At 41.6% G+C, this 19703-nt stretch overlaps 1 protein-coding gene across 1 annotated transcript; it reads right to left on the bottom strand.

The window, feature by feature from the left end:
* Positions 1–405: 405 nt before the first annotated feature.
* On the bottom strand, positions 406–14593 carry ppp2r2ca (protein phosphatase 2, regulatory subunit B, gamma a). Its single transcript, XM_035530360.1, has 9 exons — positions 14147–14593; positions 12715–12812; positions 9416–9590; positions 8547–8659; positions 7480–7657; positions 6119–6283; positions 5638–5807; positions 4874–4965; positions 406–3378 (listed from the first exon to the last, which is right to left on the bottom strand). The coding sequence occupies exons 1-9, from the start codon at positions 14208–14210 to the stop codon at positions 3087–3089; spliced, it is 1347 nt and encodes a 448-aa protein (XP_035386253.1). The 5' UTR covers positions 14211–14593; the 3' UTR covers positions 406–3086.
* Positions 14594–19703: the final 5110 nt, after the last annotated feature.

Raw genomic sequence — 19703 nt, 5'->3', positions numbered from 1 at the left:
GTCTGGGAGCTTGAGGGTCCTGCATAGTATCTTAGCTGTTCCCAGGACTGCACTCTTCTGGACAGAGATCTTGGATGTTGTTCCTGGGATCTTTTGGATTCATTCTCCCAGTTTGAGGGTCACAGTGCTAGTGCTCCAATTACCACATCTTTTCCAGCTCTTTTCTCAGCCCTTGGTATTTGTGTGTGTGTGTGTGTGTGTGTGCGTGTGTGTGTGTGTGTGTGTGTGTGTGTGTGTGTGTGTGTGTGTGTGTATACACACATCATCAGTCACCATAAAATGGCTGGATAAATCTTATATCTGTGTGAATAAGCTTTGTTACAATTTGTGCAGTTTCCTCTAGTATTAAATTTTAGACTATTCTCTCTTAAGAGTTTATCACAAAAATGACACATTACTGCTGTATTTTGTCAACTTAGCATTTTGGTATATTAGCAAATTCACATGCTTTTTCAACCTTTGAAACAGAACTGAGAGCCAGTTAAAGACCTGCCAGACAGACATTTGTGCCGACCCAAAAGTTTACCGTATGTCTAAGAGCAGCAGAATAACACATCTGATATCCTACAATACTCTCTAAGCCTTTGATGCAAAACCCTGTTTGTGTTACACCACACAGAGATTTGAATCATATATACACCATGTTTGGCTTTATCAATGATTAAGTGTAAGTTATTTTCCCATTTTTATGATATATATGATATGTTTGATATGTGAAGCAAATATATTTTTAAATTGTCTGTTTAATGTGAAATTTCTCACCTTCAAATCTGTTTTGCAGGAGTTAACACTAGGATTTAATGCATTGATCATAAAATAGATCCGCTTAACGCATGTTACTCAAATGTAACCACAGTACTGTTACAGTACTACACAAACGTCACAGCTTATGTCACACCTTTTTGTCCCACTCTGTTGACATCAGCCGATGGAACGTGAGACAGGCACTTCACATGTCTCAGTGTGATGGTGTCGTGTGGTGTCATCTTGTTCTCTCTGTGCTTCTGACCTGCTTTTTGTGCACAGTGTGATTCTAATACACGCCTTGTGTTTCTGTAGATAAAGGATGTACACAAACATTCATCCTAAATAAATGAGTTATTTATGTGAACAGTGAACAATAAAGTAGACTTAAAATGTTATACACTTGTATTATCTTGTCTTATACACATTCCTTTTTATTTCTCTAGTAGGTGTCGTTAGAATTTGTTTAGGCGCTGCAGATATACATATTAGTAACACAGAATAATGGTAGACATGCTTGTGCGTGCGTGCGTGTGTGCCCTGAAAAATTCAAGATCCTATTTCCTGCTTGCTTGCTGTGTGTGTGTGTGTGTGTGTGTTAAGGCTTACTAAATGTTTGTATGGCAGGGTATACAATTGTGGATGGCTTGTTGCCATGGTAACAGGCCATGAGATAAAAATAAATGATCATGAAAGAATGAAGAATGGAGGAGCCCCATAAGTTCCATGTACTGGAGTTTGGAAAATGGAGCAGTTCAGACTGGATTTGGCATTTACATTAGTTTGTTCTCCAGAACCTCCTGCGCTGCACTTGTGTTTGTCATGAAACAGCAGCATCACCTTTGACCTTTACATCAAGCAATTGGTGAAGAAAAATGTAGCTTACTACAACCCCAGTTCATCTGACCACACGGTGGTGTGTGTTTATGAGAAATTGATACTAAGCAGTCCCTAGAAAAAGAGAAAAAAGAACTTACAGCAAGACATCACTATTAGGGTTACTGCTAAGGGTTAGGGCTAGGAATCAGGGATAGGGTTACTCCCAAATTGGGTTAATGTTGGGGGTCAGGGTTACGGTTGCTCGTAAGCCCAGCTGGTTAGTGTTAGGGTTAGGGTTACTTCTAGATGTGATATTAAGATGTTACAGCTTTCACCTGTGTGGTGATTTATCGATAATTGTAACTCAAACTCTGTCCTAATCCAAATTGGCAAGTACTTGATATAATTTATGAACAGAATGTGGTGAGACAAGTGTTTTTAGGCATGTATTTATCCTCCATTACCTGTTAACCTAACCTAGGGTCAGGGTTAAGGTTAGGGTAAAAATGTAGTAGCATATGTTTAACATCCAATATGTCTGTCATATGACTGATCGACTATATTTGGGGTAAGAAGAGCATTTTGTAAATTTTTAATTTTTTTTGCAGAAACATTATCAATCAGCGATTTTCTAATAATTTCTTATTGGTAAAATAATAATTGGGACTCTACGTACTTGTGATTCATGCCAGAAAGGGTATATTATCCTTAAAAAATATGCTTGCTATTAAATCACCTCATCAGTGTATTGTGTTCGTTGAATAGTCACAAATGCAGATGCTACCTGTTGAAAGAACTGGGTTAGGGTTAAGACAGGTGTTAGTGTGAGGTACAGGGTTAGCGTTATGACAGGTGTTAGTGTGTGGTAGAGCTCTCATGAGGATTCATAAAGAAACATCCAGGAATGGCTGTTAATGAGATACTGAGATGTGTTGTTTCAAAGAGAAAGTATAATATAAATGTGAATCCTGGGTTAAGCAAATATGTAAAGAGAAAGCAGAACTTGCAGAGTAACAAACTGTGGGATTTGTTTTGGGAAGCACATGATAAGAAGACTGCTTAGAGCTCTCCTGAAACCATGACAATCAGGTAAATGCATCCATGGCAGCCAAGTGACCTGCAGCCCATAAGAACTGCTTCATCTCTCTGCTGAGTAGCGGTGATAGCTTTCAGGGATTGGCTGACAGCACTGTCAGTTACATCAGTGCAGTTAAGGACAGGTTGACAGTGGTGTCAGCTTAAAAGTACACTCACAAATTTAAATACTCTTGGCAGTAAAGGAAAACAGGCTTGATGGGACTGTGATTGTGATTGGGTTGGAGTAAGTAGTTCCACTCTGTTGCCTGTCTTTGCATTTATCCAAAAACTTTGAAATACGTCTTCACAGGGGCATTACTATGTTTGACTGTTCAACATTGTATGTGTGTGTGTGTGTGTGTGTGTGTGTGTGTGTGTGTGTGTGTGTGTGTGTGTGTGTGTGTACAGAGCCACATTCCCCTGTTGAGATGACTGCTCTTGTGATGTCACTGGTTTTCTGGGTGTACTCTGTCCTGAAAGATGTACAGGTTGTTGGTGGTTGCTATAGCAATAATGTTCTCAGCAGGGTGCCACGCCATATGAAGAATCTTTTTGGTGAAGTCCAAGCTGTCCACACCCACGTCTCCACGGCGCCGCCGCCCCCCAGTGTAAACCCGCCGAGTTCGTAGCACTGCTCGCGGCTTGCTGCTCTCTCTCCATGCCTCCAGCGTCACCCCACGTCCCGCCTCACGGTCGAACATCCGGAAGAAGCTGTTATACGTTCCAGTCATGATCACACTGGCGGTGGAAGGAGTTCAACAAATACACAAAGTGAAGTGTAGTGAACAGTATAGAGGCACTGGTGGCTAAGGTATTGGACTTGTAATCAGAAAGTTGCCAGTTCAAGCCTCACCACCACCCGGTTACCACTGTTGGGCCCCTGAGCAAGACCCTTAACCCTCAATTACTCAAGATGTGTTCAGTCAGAACTGTAAGTCACTTTAGCTAAAAGCATCAGCTAAATGCTATTAAATGTTATAGAAAAAAATTTAAGATGGCACAATACCAATTCGAATCTCATCCAATATCCAGTAACATGTTTTCATTAAAAACAACTGTGGATCTGTGGTTCTGTTGACTTGATGAATCTTATAGTGTTGGGGAATTTTTATGTGAGATGTATTATATATGCAGACTTTTTACAGATATGCACGGATATGACATAAATATAAATAAAATGATAAGAAACAGAAACATTGTTTAGAAGACTGTTTTCCTTATATTGCCATATGTTGTCTTTTAGGGGGATGATCTTTAATGCCGTGGTCACCACCTGCTTGGTTCTCTGCTGTACTGCCGTCACCCCCATCATGCACACAAACACGCAAACAACCTCTATATGTGTCTATATGTGTCTCTCTGCTCAGTACAGCTGCCACAATCACTGACTCCTGAAATTTACACCTTATGTTCTACTGCATTTTTTGAATTCTTTGTTTTTAGTAAATTTCAGTGGTAAATCACCAGGCACTAAGGAAGCAAACAGAGAGGCTACCTGTACTATGAGACTCTCTACACTCAACCTCTGCTTAAAAGCAATAGAAATGTAATCTGACAATGATTACATGGTTATTTATTAAACAAATCCATGGAGGGAATTAGCAAAATTTCAGTCCACCTTAAAACTCAGCAGACTAATGACAGACTTCTGCTTTTTCATGCAGTTTAAATATGCTAAAGCTCTATAGCAATTAACCCCATAAATGTACTTTTCTTGTTCGGTTATTGTTTTCATCTCTGGGTTTGTTTCTGTCAGGTCCTAATCTTACTTTAATGTGCAGCCAAACGACACAAAATAATTCTTTTTTTTTTTTTAAAGAATGGATTAATATATAAATCATTGTTGGCCACAGATCCATGGTGGTGAGCAGACACTAGCAATATTGTTTATGTGCTTTCATTGGAAGGCAGATAACCCGTTATCACAAATACACTACATATGCGCTACAGTTAAACTCTACAGGATAAACTGTGCTCAAACTAACCTGGCTGTTATCATGTGACCTGCTCAAACTAATCTGGCTGTTATCACGTGACCTGCAGTGTACTGCTGTGCTATTTTCAGGCTGGTGTCATTGTGACACCATGATATGACATCTAGGATATATTTTGAATGTGTAGATGGTGAGTGAGGGGGTAGACGTTAGTGTTTGATTTTGGTGTTTTAGGTAGTGATTCTCTAGGAACAGGACCACCTACACAGTACCACCTACTGTGTAAAAGTTTAGCTTACCTGTCTGTACTGTTCCACACACACTCAAACTTGTCAAAGATACAGTCGTTCTCATACAAGGAACACAGCTTACTCCGCAGGTAGTCGTGTACCTACACAGACAGAGAGCAGGTTACTGGATTTAGGCAAGAAGCTTGTGTTTATGTGTAATTATTATTTGGTTTATGGACTAATTATTTGTGGGCAATTAAGGTAGTGATCACAATTTAGTGGCAATGATGATGGCCAACAAATGTCTGTTTGTTTCTTTTCCTTAAAAATTAGCGAATGTGGAGGCTTAAGAGTGTGTAGTGTAGACACACTGTGCAACCTGGAAGTCCTGGACTGGACACACACACACACACTCACTTGGGAGTCCTGGACTGGACACACACACACTCACCTGGGAGTCCTGGACTGCACGCACACACACTCACCTGGGAGTGCTGGACTAGACACGCACTCACCTGGAAGTCCTGGACCGGACACACACACACTCACCTGGGAGTCCTGGACTGCACGCACACACACTCACCTGGGAGTGCTGGACTAGACACGCACTCACCTGGAAGTCCTGGACCGGACACACACACACTCACCTGGGAGTCCTGGACTAGACACACACACACTCGCCTGGGAGTCCTGGACTAGACACGCACTCACCCGGGAGTCCTGGACTAGACATGCACTCACCCGGGAGTCCTGGACTAGATACACACTCACCCAGGAGTCCTGGACTAGACACGCACACACACGGGAGTCCTGGACTAGACACACACACCCACCTGGTATGTTTCGATAGGGCCTTTCTCCATGTTCAGGTCCCACACCTTGGTGGTCAGATAGTCTCGTGTGAGCAGGTAGCGACCACTGTGGCTAAATTTGACATCTGATACTGAAGAGATGATCTCAGAGAAGAAAGAACGATTGCCAGGGTCCTCTGGCTCCTCAAAGACTGGAACATGTCAAAAGACACTGGTCATCTTAATTATAATGCCAAGTGATTAAAAGTCAAGAGAGCTGCAAAATGAGGTCTGTTCATAGGTAGATTACAATAGATTACATTAGATCACATTTGATCAAAAACATCACCTCAGTATTTGTCAAAGTGATTGTATAATTGTTCTTCTACCATATGAAACACAGCAGACTTGATGGAAAATTATGATTATGACGGGTGTGTGGGGGCGTGAGCTGGTAGATGGGTGTGTGGGGGGCAGGATCTGGTCGGGGAGCAAGCTGATGGATGGGTGGAGGTTTGCTTACTTTTGGAGTGCTTGTCACAGAGGGCAGATGCTCTCATGTCACACAGGCGGAGTGTCCCCTTACTGCTGCTGTAAACAAACAGGTGGCAATGCTTGGGGTGGAACTCTGATGCTGTGATCACCTCTGTCAGATCCTCCATGTTTGCCGGCTTAATGTCCACAATGTCTGATGAAGGAGAGTCAAGGACACTACGCTGGAAGAGTTTAGCATGGCAGTGCAAAAGGAATGTAAATGAGGAATGTACACTGGAATGCATTTTAATGCATCAGTGGTACCTCTACATACACACCAATTTAGATGAATGTGCGATGTTTTAAATCACAAGCACACACCATGCATTTTTAAGTTTAGTGGTTTCTTGGTGAATTATTCAAACACTTCCATAGATTTTTTATTTCTAGGTCAGGCCACACACACAATACAGATACACATATTGCTCTCATTCTTGTGACACCAAATTATAGAAAATTTTCAGGCTTCATTACATAATTTCATATCCTCATATCTAACCCTAAACCCTAACCCTAACCCTCATATCTAACCCTAACCCTAACCCTAAACCCTAAACCCTAAACCCTAACCCTAACCCTCACCCTCATATCTAACTCTAACCCTAATCTTCATATCTAACCCTAACTCTAAACTCTAACCCCAACCTTAACTCTAACCCTAAACCCTAACCCTTAAATCTGACCCTAACCATAAACCCTAATCCCTAATCCTCATAACTAACCCTAACCCTAAACCCTCGTATCTAACCCTAACCCTTAACTCTAACCCTCAAACCCTAACCCTCATATCTAACCCTAACCCTAACCTTAAACCCTAACCCTTCTATCTAACCCTAACTCTAACCCTAAACCCTAAACCTTAACCCTCGTATCTAACCCTAACCCTAAACTTTAACCCTCGTATCTAAACCTAAGCCTTCATTACATAATTTCATACCCTCATACCTATTTTGTATGCACCTCAACACAAAGGTGTTGCTGCTGTGTGTAAATATGCTGCATTAATATATTAAATGTTACAAATATTGCTAAAATAGTCAATAGTCAAAATAATGTTAACTATTATAATGGAGGGGAGATTTAAGTGATTTAAAGCTACATTTAAGACACAGACACAGAGCACCACAACCCAAGTCTAAAAGATGCTCTTTTTTGAGTATGTTTTCTGTAATACGAGAATGTGTTAATCTATAAGATACTGAGTGTTATTTGAGCATGTGTTAATCTATAAGATACTCAGTGTTATTTGAGCATGTGTCAGTCTGGAAGATGATCTGCGTTATCTGAGTATATGTCAGTCTGGAAGGTGACTGTGTTATCTGAGTATGTATTACAGCACCCACAGGATACTGAAGCTCCGGTCTGTAATGGCCAGGTGCCACATGTTAATTCTCAGGTCATCAGCTGACAGGTATGTCTCCCCATCACTGTTTACCGAGATGGAGTTCACATGGTAGGTGTGGCCATTTGCAAAAACACGCCTTGGCCTGACCTCCACCATCAGATCAGCAGGCTTCAGTACTGGAACCTGCATCAATAATATATCTTAAGTGATTCAACCCAAACAACCTGTCCAACAGAATGGCTCAGTAAATATAAGCACAATCGTCTTTTTATTTACTTTTGGAATATTCATCTGTTAGTAACACAGTCATTCATTTTGCATTGACTTTTAGAAGCCAGTAAAATCATTATCCGGTTAAATTGTGCATCCACTTGAACCTCATAAGCAGTGAAGGCAGTTAAGACTACTGGACAATACTTATATTTACACATGCACCAGTGGGAAGATTGTCATGGACAGAGTTAAGTTTAGCCTGATTAAAGCATGTAGTCCAGGCTTATACTAGCCTGTTTAAAGCATATTGTCCAGGCTGACAATATCTGAACTGTTTGGACCTGTAATCACTCCAGTGGCCCGCAATCTGAGATTCTTCAACATTTTGTGACATTTCCTGCAGTACGACACCTTTATTGAAAGTTACATGAATCCAAGACTGTTTTATATAAATTAGTGGAAAGCGGGGTTTGGAGTATAACATTGTTCAAAAACTGCAAAAACCTTCTACTGCAGCTCAGGTCTAAGGCAGGACCAGCTCTCTTATCTGACACTGTGTCATAAAAAAGCAGACAAACTCCTGTGGGTAAATGTATAGCGATACAAATTAGGTGTTTCATGTGGTAGTTAAAGTGGGCTGTTCGGGAGTGCACAGAAACAGAACTATCTGGTTATGCTTCAGTGTAGTTTCTTAGTTTGACTAAATAATTTGGGCATGTGGATGTAAATGTTGCTTTTGTAACATCGTCAAACCAGGCAAACAGTGTCACATTTATCTATTAAAATGTCTAATAAATTGGAAGTAAACACACCTGTATCGATGTCACAAAGTCACAATGGAAATACCCTTAGCACACACCTGTAATGATGTCACGGTGGAAATATCTTTAAGACGTCCTTCTTCATCCTTCAGGTTGTATCCTTCAGGCCTCCTGTCCCTCTCACTCACTTTCCACAACTTTATGGTCTTATCTGTGAAAGATTAATGGCTGAGTTTCTCCTACAGCAGAATGTGATTATATATGCCAATCATTTAAAATATATTATATACACCAGTCATTTTGAATAAACAGATGGTTGTGTCCCACCCCCCTATTTTCTTTGTTAGTTTGTCTCTCCTGTTGTCAAGGTCTCCCAGTCACAACATGTAATTAGGATTCTGCACATAAAGTCCCTCATTACTCTCAAGACTATTTTGAGTGGCTTAGTATGCCAGGGGAGCTCTAAGGTCTCAGCCATGTGTCTCTAAGGTCTCATCCCTGTGTCTCTAAGAGCTGAGCCTTGTAACTCTAAGGGCTCAGTCATGTGTCTCTAAGGTCTCAGCCTTATGTCTCAAAAGGGATCAGTCATGTGTCTCTAAGGTCTCAGCCTTATGTCTCTAAGGGCTCAGTCATGTGTCTCTAAGGTCTCAGCCTTATGTTTCAAAAGGGATCAGTCATGCGTCTCTAAGGTCTCAGTCATGTGTCTCTAAGGTCTCAGCCTTATGTCTCTAAGTGTGCCTTGTGTCTCAAAGTGTTCAGCCTTATGTCATTAAGTGTTTGGCCTTGTGTCTCTAGGGGCTCAGTGTTTCTAAGGGCTCAATCATGTGTTTTAGTCATGTTTTTAAGGTCTCAGCCATGTGTGTCTAAGGTCTCAGTTGTGTGTCTCTAAGTGTTCAGCCTTGTGTCTCTAAGGTCTCAGTCATGTGTCTCTAAGTGTTCGGTCTGATGGCACAGTTACTTTGCTCACCGTTTGTGGACAGGAGGAAGTGGGCAGCATTCTGCTGAGGCAGCCAGCGAATCTTGTTGATCTTCTCCTCAATTTCAAGACTTTTCAGGTAGTCAAAGTCAGGCTCATGGCTCTGAAACGTGCTGTAGACATTATACTCCCCTGCATCACCAAGCTCTTCCCTTCCTCCTTTATCCTGTAGAACAGACACAAATTTATCCTATCTCTTCAATGACACAAATACTAGTAGTCAGAAACAAATGTACTCAAAATCTGTGGTTTATCTCAGTTCCAGAAAATTGCACCACCTAACTGTAATGTTTTTAAGGATTAAGTTAACACAAAATACTACATAAAATTATTTTTTATTGTATTAAATTATATTCTCATTATTCCAGTATAATTATGTAATATTGTGTCAACTACATTATATCCACATTCTATTGTGTCATACTACATTCTATCTGAAATCTTGATCCTAGTGGATTCTTCCCTTCGGCTGAACCTGTAGTGTTTCAGTGAGGTTTAGGTCAAGGTACTGGACATGAGAGCAGTGCGTTTTCCAGGAATGCTTTGTCATTGCTATATTATCATATCTCACAAGGAGGCCCCATTATGGCATTTACATTCTAATCACTGAATGAGCAGGACTGTAAGAGTCCTGTGTGGTGTTCACAGTAAGAGCTGTTGTCCCTGATGAAGTAAGAGCCACCCTCATAGCCCATGTGATAGCCCATGTGATAACCCATGTTATAACCCATAACACATGCAATAACCCAGACTCTGACCAAACACAGAGTTGTTAATTAAACAGTTGTACAAAGCTCCTTGTGAAAGAACTGTGAGTGGGTCAAAGAATTCTGACACCAGTACGTGGAGGTATGCTGTCTATCCTACACATCTGTTACATGTTGTACTATAGTGAACTTTACACTACTCCACATATAAACATGGGTTAGAGTATATACAGTATGAGTTACAGTATATACAGTATATACACTATGGGTTAGAGTATATACACTTTGGGTTAGAGTATATACAGTATATACACTATGGGCTAGAGTATATGCAGTATATACACTATGGGTTAGAGTATGTATAGTAGGACATACTGCAAAACATGTCTTCTTTCAGAGAGTCATGGAGTTGGAGGTTAATCAGACCCCACACTAACTAATTTATGTATATGAGGCAGGGTTTAGTGTAAAAGTCTGTGTTTATATGTCCATTGTGATTAATATGGTACAGTGATGTTTTCTGCTGATAGTTAACAAGTACGCCGATATATTTACAGTTCTAGAGGACACTGTCAAGGATGCATTAATGTACAGGCTAATTTAGGCTTGGCAAAAAGACCAGCATTCACTCCTCATGAAGCGGTGTGTGTGTGTGTGTGTGTGTGTGTGTGTGTGTGTGCGCATGCGCATACACAAAACTACACACACATACACATCCGTTTGTGTGTGTATGTATGTGCAGGTGTGTATATGGGACAGAATAGCGCACAGGTTATCCTGTGCTGCAAGGCCCACTGGCTGGCCAGAAAATGTTATTTTAACTTTTTAAACAGAAACCTGGGTCCCCATTGGTCCATTAAAATTTCATGCCAAGTAGTGCCATGATAATAGCATGGGATTGGCCTTGTAGTGGCATGGCATTGCTATGGTAGTGGTGTAGTACTGATGTATTAGCGGTGTGACAGTGGCATGGTTTTGGTGTGGTAGTGGCGTGGTAGTGGCATGGTTGCAATGGCAGTGGAGTGGTTTTTGGGTAGAATTGGCATGGTACCAATATGGTATTGGCATGGTAGTGGTGTAGTAATGGTGTGGTAGAGACATAATAGGGTTAGGGTTAGCACTATGATAGGGTTAGCATTAGCACAATGATAGGGTTAGGGTTAGCACTATGATAGGGTTAGCGTTAGCACAATGATAGGGTTAGGGTTAGCACTATGGTAGGGTTAGGGTTAGCACTATGGTTGGGTTAGCATTAGCACAATGATAGGGTTAGGGTTAGCACTATGGTAGGGTTAGGGTTAGCACTATGATAGGGCTAGGGTTAGCACGATGATAGGGTTAGGGTTAGGGTTAGCACCACGATAGGGTTAGGGTTAGCACCATGATAGGGTTAGGGTTAGCACTATGGTAGGGTTAGGGTTAGCACTATGATAGGGTAAGGATTAGGGTTAGGGTTAGCACTATGATAGGGTTTGGGTTAGGGTTAGCACTAGGATAGGGTTAGGGTTAGCACTATAATAAGGTTAGGATTAGGGTTAGGGTTAGCACTATGGTAGGGTTAGGGTTAGCACTATGGTAGGGTTAGTGTTAGCACAATGATAGGGTTATGGTTAGGGTTAGCACCACGATAGGGTTAGGGTTAGCACCATGATAGGGTTAGGGTTAGCACTATGGTAGGGTTAGGGTTAGCACTATGGTAGGGTTAGGATTAGGGTTAGGGTTAGCACTATGATAGGGTTTGGGTTAGGGTTAGCACTAGGATAGGGTTAGGGTTAGCACTATAATAAGGTTAGGATTAGGGTTAGGGTTAGCACTATGGTAGGGTTAGGGTTAGGGTTAGCACCATGATAGGGTTAGGGTTAGCACCATGATAGGGTTAGGGTTAGCACTATGATAGGATTAGGGTTAGGGTTAGCACTAGGATAAGGTTAGCATTAGCACAATGGTAGGGTTAGGGTTAGCACTATGTTAGGGTTAAGGTTAGCACTATGGTAGAGTTAGGGTTAGGGTTAGGGTTAGCACCACGATAGGGTTAAGGTTAGCACTATAGTAGGGTTAGGGTTAGCACCATGATAGGGTTTGGGTTAGCACTATGGTAGGGTTAGGGTTAGCACCATGATAGGGTTAGGGTTAGCACTATAGTAGGGTTAGGGTTAGCACCATGATAGGGTTAAGGTTTGCACTATGATAGTTGGTGCTGTGCTGGAATGAGCATATCAGGTTTGTCAGTGATGCTGGAATTTTGAGATGTGTCACAATGGGGTTGAGAATGACCTACTGCCTAAAACTATCTAGAAAACAACATCCATGTGGTCAGAAATTGTCCATTGCTGTGATGGGTGGCTAACAAATAATATACATAGTACCAGATGAGCTATAGACCTTAAATGTACATCCAGAAGCACTTTCTGATAAATAAATGTTTCAAACAAAGATGGTGGTGAGAATGTATTATAAATCTGATGTATCATTATGCCAATTATTTATATTGCAAGTGATTTGCTTCCTCCAAATGGTTTGGTGACCTACAATGGGTTACCCTTACCCCTAACCCTAACCCTAACCCTGGAAAGGTAGATTCACCTCTGGTTCCCGCTGGAAGATAACCACTCGGCCTCCCCTGTCACCGGTTGCCAGCAGGTCACCAGTCTGGTTGAACTCCACCGTGGAAATAACATCAGCTGAAGGCACAAGAAAAGAGAGGGAGGGAAGTAACAACACAACACAGAGGGTAACCCTTTATCTCGTTAGGGTTAAGGTTAGGGTTAGGATTAGGGTTAGGGTTAGGGTTAGGGTTAGGATTAGGGTTAGGGTTAGGGTTAGGATTAGGGTTAGGATTAGGGTTAGGGTTAGTTAGGGTTAGGGTTAGGGTTAGGGTAAAATTTTATGGGTTAGGGTAAAATTTTATGCTGTTTAATCATTTATTTCTTTGGATAATTTTAATTCTTAGATGTTCTGATCATAGAGAGCCGTCCGATTTAATTAGCATATTGGTACAGCCACACACAACAACTTCACTGTTACTTTCCGTAGCATTTAACTTGAGTATACAGTGTGTACTGGTGACTAGATCAGGCAGTTCACATGGTCATTATCAATTTAACGATTCATAGATTTTTTACATGCTTCAGCATTTTTTAACCCTAACTGTAACCCCAAACGTAACCCTAACACTAACCTAACCTAACCCTAATTTAACCTAACCCTAACCCTATCTTAACCTAACCCTAACCTAACCTAATTTAACCCTACCCTAACTTAATCTAACTCTAACACTAAACACTAACACTAACACTAACCTTAGCCTGTTTAAAATGTGTTTTGTGCGTTTGAGTCTTTACAGAATAAGACAGCTGATACATTAGTGCAGATCCATTTGTCTTAAAAACTGATTGGGAACTGCAGCACCGCTGTAACACTTGACTAATGTCACAGAACATTTGTTAATCTAAAAATCCTCAGCATGCAGTATGATTCAGGCATATTGCAGAGAGAATATTTTATTTTAACTTTAGGCTTGGCAAAATAAATGAATCCACTGTGTACAGATGAAGAGTGAAACAAACTCAGTGGAAGGGCAGCAAGTGACCTGGTAGATGGAGCAAAGACACACAACTAACTTGATTCAAGGGTGTCAGTTGGTGGAGGACTGATTTTCTATGCAAAACTATGAGATAATTTTGGTCAGATGACCTGAGACTATATGGGGTAAATGATTGTGGTTCAAAGGACTGTAACTATAATTTAACCGTGCATTCAACTATTTCAAGTGTATATGTGTGTTTAATGTCAAAGATATAAGAAGGCCATGTATTTACAGATTTTAACAATCTGACATCTGTGTCCCCTCAGACATCTGGATGTCTGCAGCCAGCGAGAGGACCTGCTGACTCAGCAGAACTACGGAGCATTATTGCACTGTTTATGAGTGTGTTCTAGAGGTGACAGAGCTCAGGTTGCTGTTCTAAGTGCTGTGTGTGTTATGATTATGTGAGATGCATGTGTAAGTACATACCCTCTGTGACGTAGTCTCGGAGGAAGCTGTGGTTGATTTTGGGGCTCTCGCTGTCCTCACCCATGGGCAGTAGCAGGGTGTGTGTGCGCACCCGTCTGGAGAAGAGCCGTCCAATCCGTACCTTCTCGTTCGTCTGGGGCTCCACCCATGCTGCTGCAGCCTAGCGGAATGGCCTGTTACACAGCATCCTGGGATACAGTACGCCTTCGTCACGAGGAAGAGGAGCGACAGAAACCAGACTCAAAAAGGAATAAGCACTTTCCTGTGCTCAGCTTTGTATGTTTTTCGAGAGCCCAAATCCTGGAAACACATACGGCCAGATTCACATGCGCATAAAAGTCAAAGTAGACCTGCTCCTCTGTCCACAGCCAGGAGGAAAACTGAAGCTGTGTGTGTGTGTGTGTGTGTGTGTGTGTGTGTGTGTGTGTGTGTGTGTGTGTGTGTGTGTGTGTGTGTGCGCGTGTGATTAAGCACGTTGTGCCAAATGTGTCTGTGTGTGTAAGTATGATTAAGTCTGTGCTAAGTGGGTGTGTGTGAGATTAATCTCTCCATGCTGTGGTCACTCCTCTTCATGTGAGCAGGTTGCGGTTGTTGCTTGGTCCGGCAGTCCTTGAAAGAAAGCAGGAATAATAAAGTCTTCTGCCATCCACTAAACGCAAGGCAGCATGAGAAAAGGCCCAATCCTACCTTACACCCTGCGTGTGTGTCCTCTTCCTTTTGCTGCAGTGTGGCTGACTGTGTGTGTGTGTGTTGTGTGTATATGTGTGTGTAGGAAAGGAAAAAAAGATGTAAAAGAAGGGGGAGGGAGAGAAAGACAGACAGAAAAAGAGAAAGAGAGAGAGTAAGAGAGAGAGAGAGAGAGGATGCTGCCAGCCTGTGTTTCTGCTGAGCATCTGCACAGCATCACCATGCCACTGCAGCCTCCTTCCTAAACAGCCAATCAGAGCCCAGCACACGAGCACAGCTCCTCCCACTGCAGGTGACAAGAGGAATGAGGCGAGAGAAAGGGAATGAGCAAAGATGGGGGATGGGTGAAAGGATAAAGGCAGAATGTTCACCTACAGAAGCAGAAGGCAAGAGAAGAATGAACCACACAGAGAAAAGATTGAGAAAATGAAATTGTAAAATACTGATGGCTGAGAACAATGAATTAATAGTCATTGAAGTAGGAATGGAAAAGATGACAGGAGAAGAGCTTGCCTCAGAAATCTTTAAGATGGTGGTGTAGCTCCATCTAGTGGCTATGCATAGTATTGTAATTTGTAAAATTACAACAGCAACAACAATATGATGATGATGATGTAGGTGTCTACATAAAAACAACGACAATAATAATAATTCCTCACTGTAATAATCATAAGGAATATGTTAAGCCCTTCTAAATTACTTTATGACTTTTTAAAGTGATATTACACAAGTCCTGGTGTTCATAAAACTAGTAGATTTATTTATTAGAGTTGTGGCGGCTCAGTGGTTAAGGTACTAGTCTACTAGTACCAAGTTGCCACTGTTGGGCCCCTGAGCAAGACCTGTAACCCTCAATTGCTTGAATTGTATTCAGTTGTAACTGTAAGGCAATTTGCATAAACCATTTTCTAAATGGCTTAAATATGATAATACAGAACAATGATTGACCCCATGATGATTAATATGATAGCCTTACTACTCTGGATCTTCCAGTTTGTTTAACAGCTGGCAACATTATTGATTACAGGTATCATGGAAAAGGATGAAATATGTTATATATGGTTTTTTTTCCCCATTCATTTACATTTACATGTTACATTATTGCATTTGGTAGATGCTCTTATTCAGAGGAACAAAAATGCTTTGTCATTTACTCATAGAATACATCCTAGCTAGTACAGTAGGTTAGAGTTCAAGATACCATTGAACTAGAATACTGTTGAAATACAGGGATCAATGGTGATGCCTAGAAGTGCAAAACACATATAAACTCTATAGCAGACAACAATAAGTGCAATAAACAATACATACTAAAGTTTCAGTTAGTCTACATAGGAGCAGGAGTGGTCATTTAAATATTCCACAAATAGATGAGTCTTCAGTCTGTGTTTGAACACTGCAAGGGACTCCGCTGTCCAGAAAGCCAGAGGAAGTTTGTTCCACCATCTGGGAGCTAGGACAGAGAATAGTCTCAATTCTTGTCTTCCATGAGACTTGAAGCATGGTGTTTCAAGCCAAGCGGTATTTGAGGTTCAAAGTACTCGAGGTATGGATCAGGCTTTGACCATTGACCTTATGTATGGAGGGGCTGGTCCATTTTTGGCTTTGTAGGCGAGCATCAAGGATTGGTATTTGATGCTTGCAGCTACTGAAAGCCAGTGAAGGGAGCATAGTAGTGGAGTGACATATGTGAACTTCAGAAGATTGAAGACCAGTCGTGCTGCTACATTCTGGACAAGTTGTAGAGGTCTGATGGCCCTTAGAGGAAGACCAGTGAGTAGTGAGTTACATTAGCCTAGCTTTGTGATTAAAAGATACTGCACAAGTACCTGGGCAGCTTCCTGTGAGAGAAAGGGCAGAATCCTTCATATGTTACAAAAGAGGAATCTGCAAGACCGGGTTACATTTGAAACATGAGTTGAGAATGACAACTGGTTGTCCAAATTTATGCCCAGGCTACAAGCAGCTTCAGATGGTGATACCAGCGAGTTCTCAAAGGAAACTGAGAGGTCATGGTAAGGGCTGGGAGTTCCAGGTATGTATAGAAGCTCAGTTTTACAGGGGTTGAGCTTCAAGTGGTGGACGCAATGTCAGTCATGCATGCTGAGATATGTCTGGAAACCTGCATGTTGGAGGGTGGGAAAGAAAGAATTAATTGGGTGGTAGGAGAAGCCATGAGAAGATATTATATCACCAAGAGAACAAATATACAAATAGAAGAGAAGAGGGCCTAATACTGAGCTCTGGGGGACACCAGGGAAGAGTCTACATGGATTGGATGTGGATCCTCTCCATGTTACCTGATAGGACCTTCCCCCCAAATAGGACTGAAACCATTTCCATGCAGACTCAGTCACACCATGGCTGAAGAGAACAGAGAGGAGAAGGATGTGGTTTACTGTGTCAAAGGCTGCCGAAAGGTCAAGAAGAATCAAGATAGTTTGGCAGCTTTGGCAGCATGAAGTTTCTCTGTCACTGCTATGAGGGCTGTTTTTGTTGAATGTGCAGGTTTGTAGCCAGACATTGGAATTGTGGAGCTTTTTCTGGGTGAGGAAAAGAGATGATTGATTATAAAATGTACAATAAAGAACCTTTGAGAAGAAAGAAGTGATACTGGTCTGTAATTGATTATGTTGGCGCTGTTGAGTGTGGCCTTCTTTAAGACTGGTACCACCCTGACGATTTTAAATGCAGTTGGTACATGTCCAGAAGATAAGGAGTTGTTTATAATGACAGACATGAAAGGAAGCAGATCTCTCGAGGTTGTCTGGATCAGAGTGGAAGGAATGGCATCCAGTGGACGTGTAGTCGGATTACTGGAAGTCAGGAGTTGAAGCATTTCATCTGAGGAGAGAGAAGCAAAAGAAACCAGAGAGTTGGATGTAGGGGAATGAACACAGCTTGGAAGAGTGGGAACAGAGGAAAAGGACTGGTGGATTGCTGCAACCTTCTCCTCAAAAAAGGTGATGAAATCGTCAGGAGTAAGAGATGAGGAAGGAGGGGGAGAGGGAGGGTTAAGGAAAGAAGAAAAAATACTGAAGAGCTTTCCTGGATCCGATGCTGATGCTTATAATTTTCCTCTGTAGTAGGATGACTTTTCAAATGTTACTTCCAGTGAGAACCTGGAAAGGAGAGAATGGTATGAGCTGAGGTCTGAATCTGGGTGAGTTTTCCTCCACTGCCTCTCTGCAGTCCTTATTTTTCTCATGTGGCAGTGGAGTGTTTCTGTTAGCCAGGGGGCAGGTGGGAAGGTCTTGCAGGTCTAGAGGAGAGAGCGCACAGAAGATTAATCGATGAGGAGAGTGTAGAAAGTATTAGTAACTGTATCCATGGAGAGAGAAGAAAGAGTCAGGGTGAGGAAGGGTGGACAAAATGGTAGAAGTAAGGGAAGAGGGAGCGATGGAGCACAGATTGCGACAGAAGGAGGAAAAACATATCGGGGAGACATGGATGGAAAGAGAAGGGAGGGAGAGAGAGAAGGACAGAAAATGATGGTCTGAGAGGTGGAGGGGGTGACTGCAATGCTGAGTGTTGTGGTGATCTGGGTGAAAATCAGGTCCAGAACATTGCCCGCTCTGTGACACCGATAAAACTGATAAAACTGACACCAATGCTCAAATTACAAAATTGCCTATGTTCCTAAATCATTCAAATTAGGAATAATCAGACCACTTATCAAAAAACTAACCTTGGCCCTTGTGAGCTGTCAAATTACAGGCCTTCCATTTATTTTCAACATCCTAGAAAAAGCTGTATTTCAGCAGCTAAGCTCATATCTGAATCAGAACCAGATACATGACGTCTTTCATTCAGGGTTTAGGCTTAATCATAGTACAGAAACAGCACTAATTAAAGTAGTTAATGACTTGCTGTTGGCTTTTGACCAGGATTATGTCTCTTTGCTTATATTGCTTGATCTGAGTGCAGCATTTGACACTATAGATCACAACATTTTACTAGATAGATTTGAAAATGTTGGGATTAGGGGAATTGCCATTTCTGGTCGCTACCAGTTTGTTAATATAAATGGAGACTTCTCAGCATAAAACAAGGTTAGCTATGGTGTCCCACAAGGATCTGTTCTAGGGCCTTTGCTTTAATCTTTAAATATGCTACCTCTAGGTGACATTATACATAAACAATGTGCTAGTTTCCACTGCTATGCTCATGATACTCAGTTATATGTCTCATCCAAACCAGAGGACGTTTCATCTTAGTATTATTGACAAATGAATAAAGGACATCAGACACTCAGGAACTTTCTCTCACTTAATCCTGACAAAACAGAGGTGCTTCTATTAGGCCCAGAGACAGCTATGTCCTCACTCTCTAATTACTCAGTGAACCTACATGATCTCCAATCACATCTTCTCTAACAGTTAAAGATCTTGGAGTGATTATGGATCCCGGTTTCTCATTCGAAGCTCATAGTATTTCTAGGACTGCCTTTCTCCTCCTTAGGAACATTTCAAAGATTAGGAACATGCTCTCCTCACATGATGCAGAAAATCTAGTCCATGCATTTATCACTTCAAGATTGGACTACTGTAATGTCTTACTATCTGGCTGTACCACTAACACATAAACAAGCTCCAGCTATTTCAAAATGCAGCTTCCAGAGTTCTTACTAGAACTAGAAAATCACATCCCTCCTATCTTAGCTACTTTACACTGACTCCCAGTAAAATGTCATATTGATTATAAAATACTTCTAGTGACCTACAAAGCACTGAATAGTCTTGCTCCACAGTACATTAGAGGACTCCTAGTGCATTACGATCCACCATGTCTGCTTAGATCAAAAGGTGTGGCTCTTTACTAGTACCAAGAATAATCTACCGCAGGGGGCAGAGCCTTTTCCTATAAAGTT

Source organism: Electrophorus electricus, chromosome 9, assembly GCF_013358815.1.
Source record: "Electrophorus electricus isolate fEleEle1 chromosome 9, fEleEle1.pri, whole genome shotgun sequence".
In the NCBI taxonomy this organism is placed as follows: domain Eukaryota; kingdom Metazoa; phylum Chordata; class Actinopteri; order Gymnotiformes; family Gymnotidae; genus Electrophorus; species Electrophorus electricus.
The sequence above is the reverse complement of the archived record's forward strand: the minus strand, read 5'-3'. Positions and strand labels throughout refer to the sequence as shown.

Coding starts and splice junctions, on each gene's coding strand:
- ppp2r2ca (XM_035530360.1), bottom strand. CDS start 14,210: ATGGGTGAGGACAGCGAGAGCCCCAAAATCAACCACAGCTTCCTCCGA. Junction 8,660..9,415: donor CTTCCTCCTGTCCACAAACG/GTGAGCAAAGTA, acceptor AATCTTTCACAG/ATAAGACCATAAAGTTGTGG. Junction 4,966..5,637: donor GCCCTATCGAAACATACCAG/GTGGGTGTGTGT, acceptor CTGTCTGTGTAG/GTACACGACTACCTGCGGAG.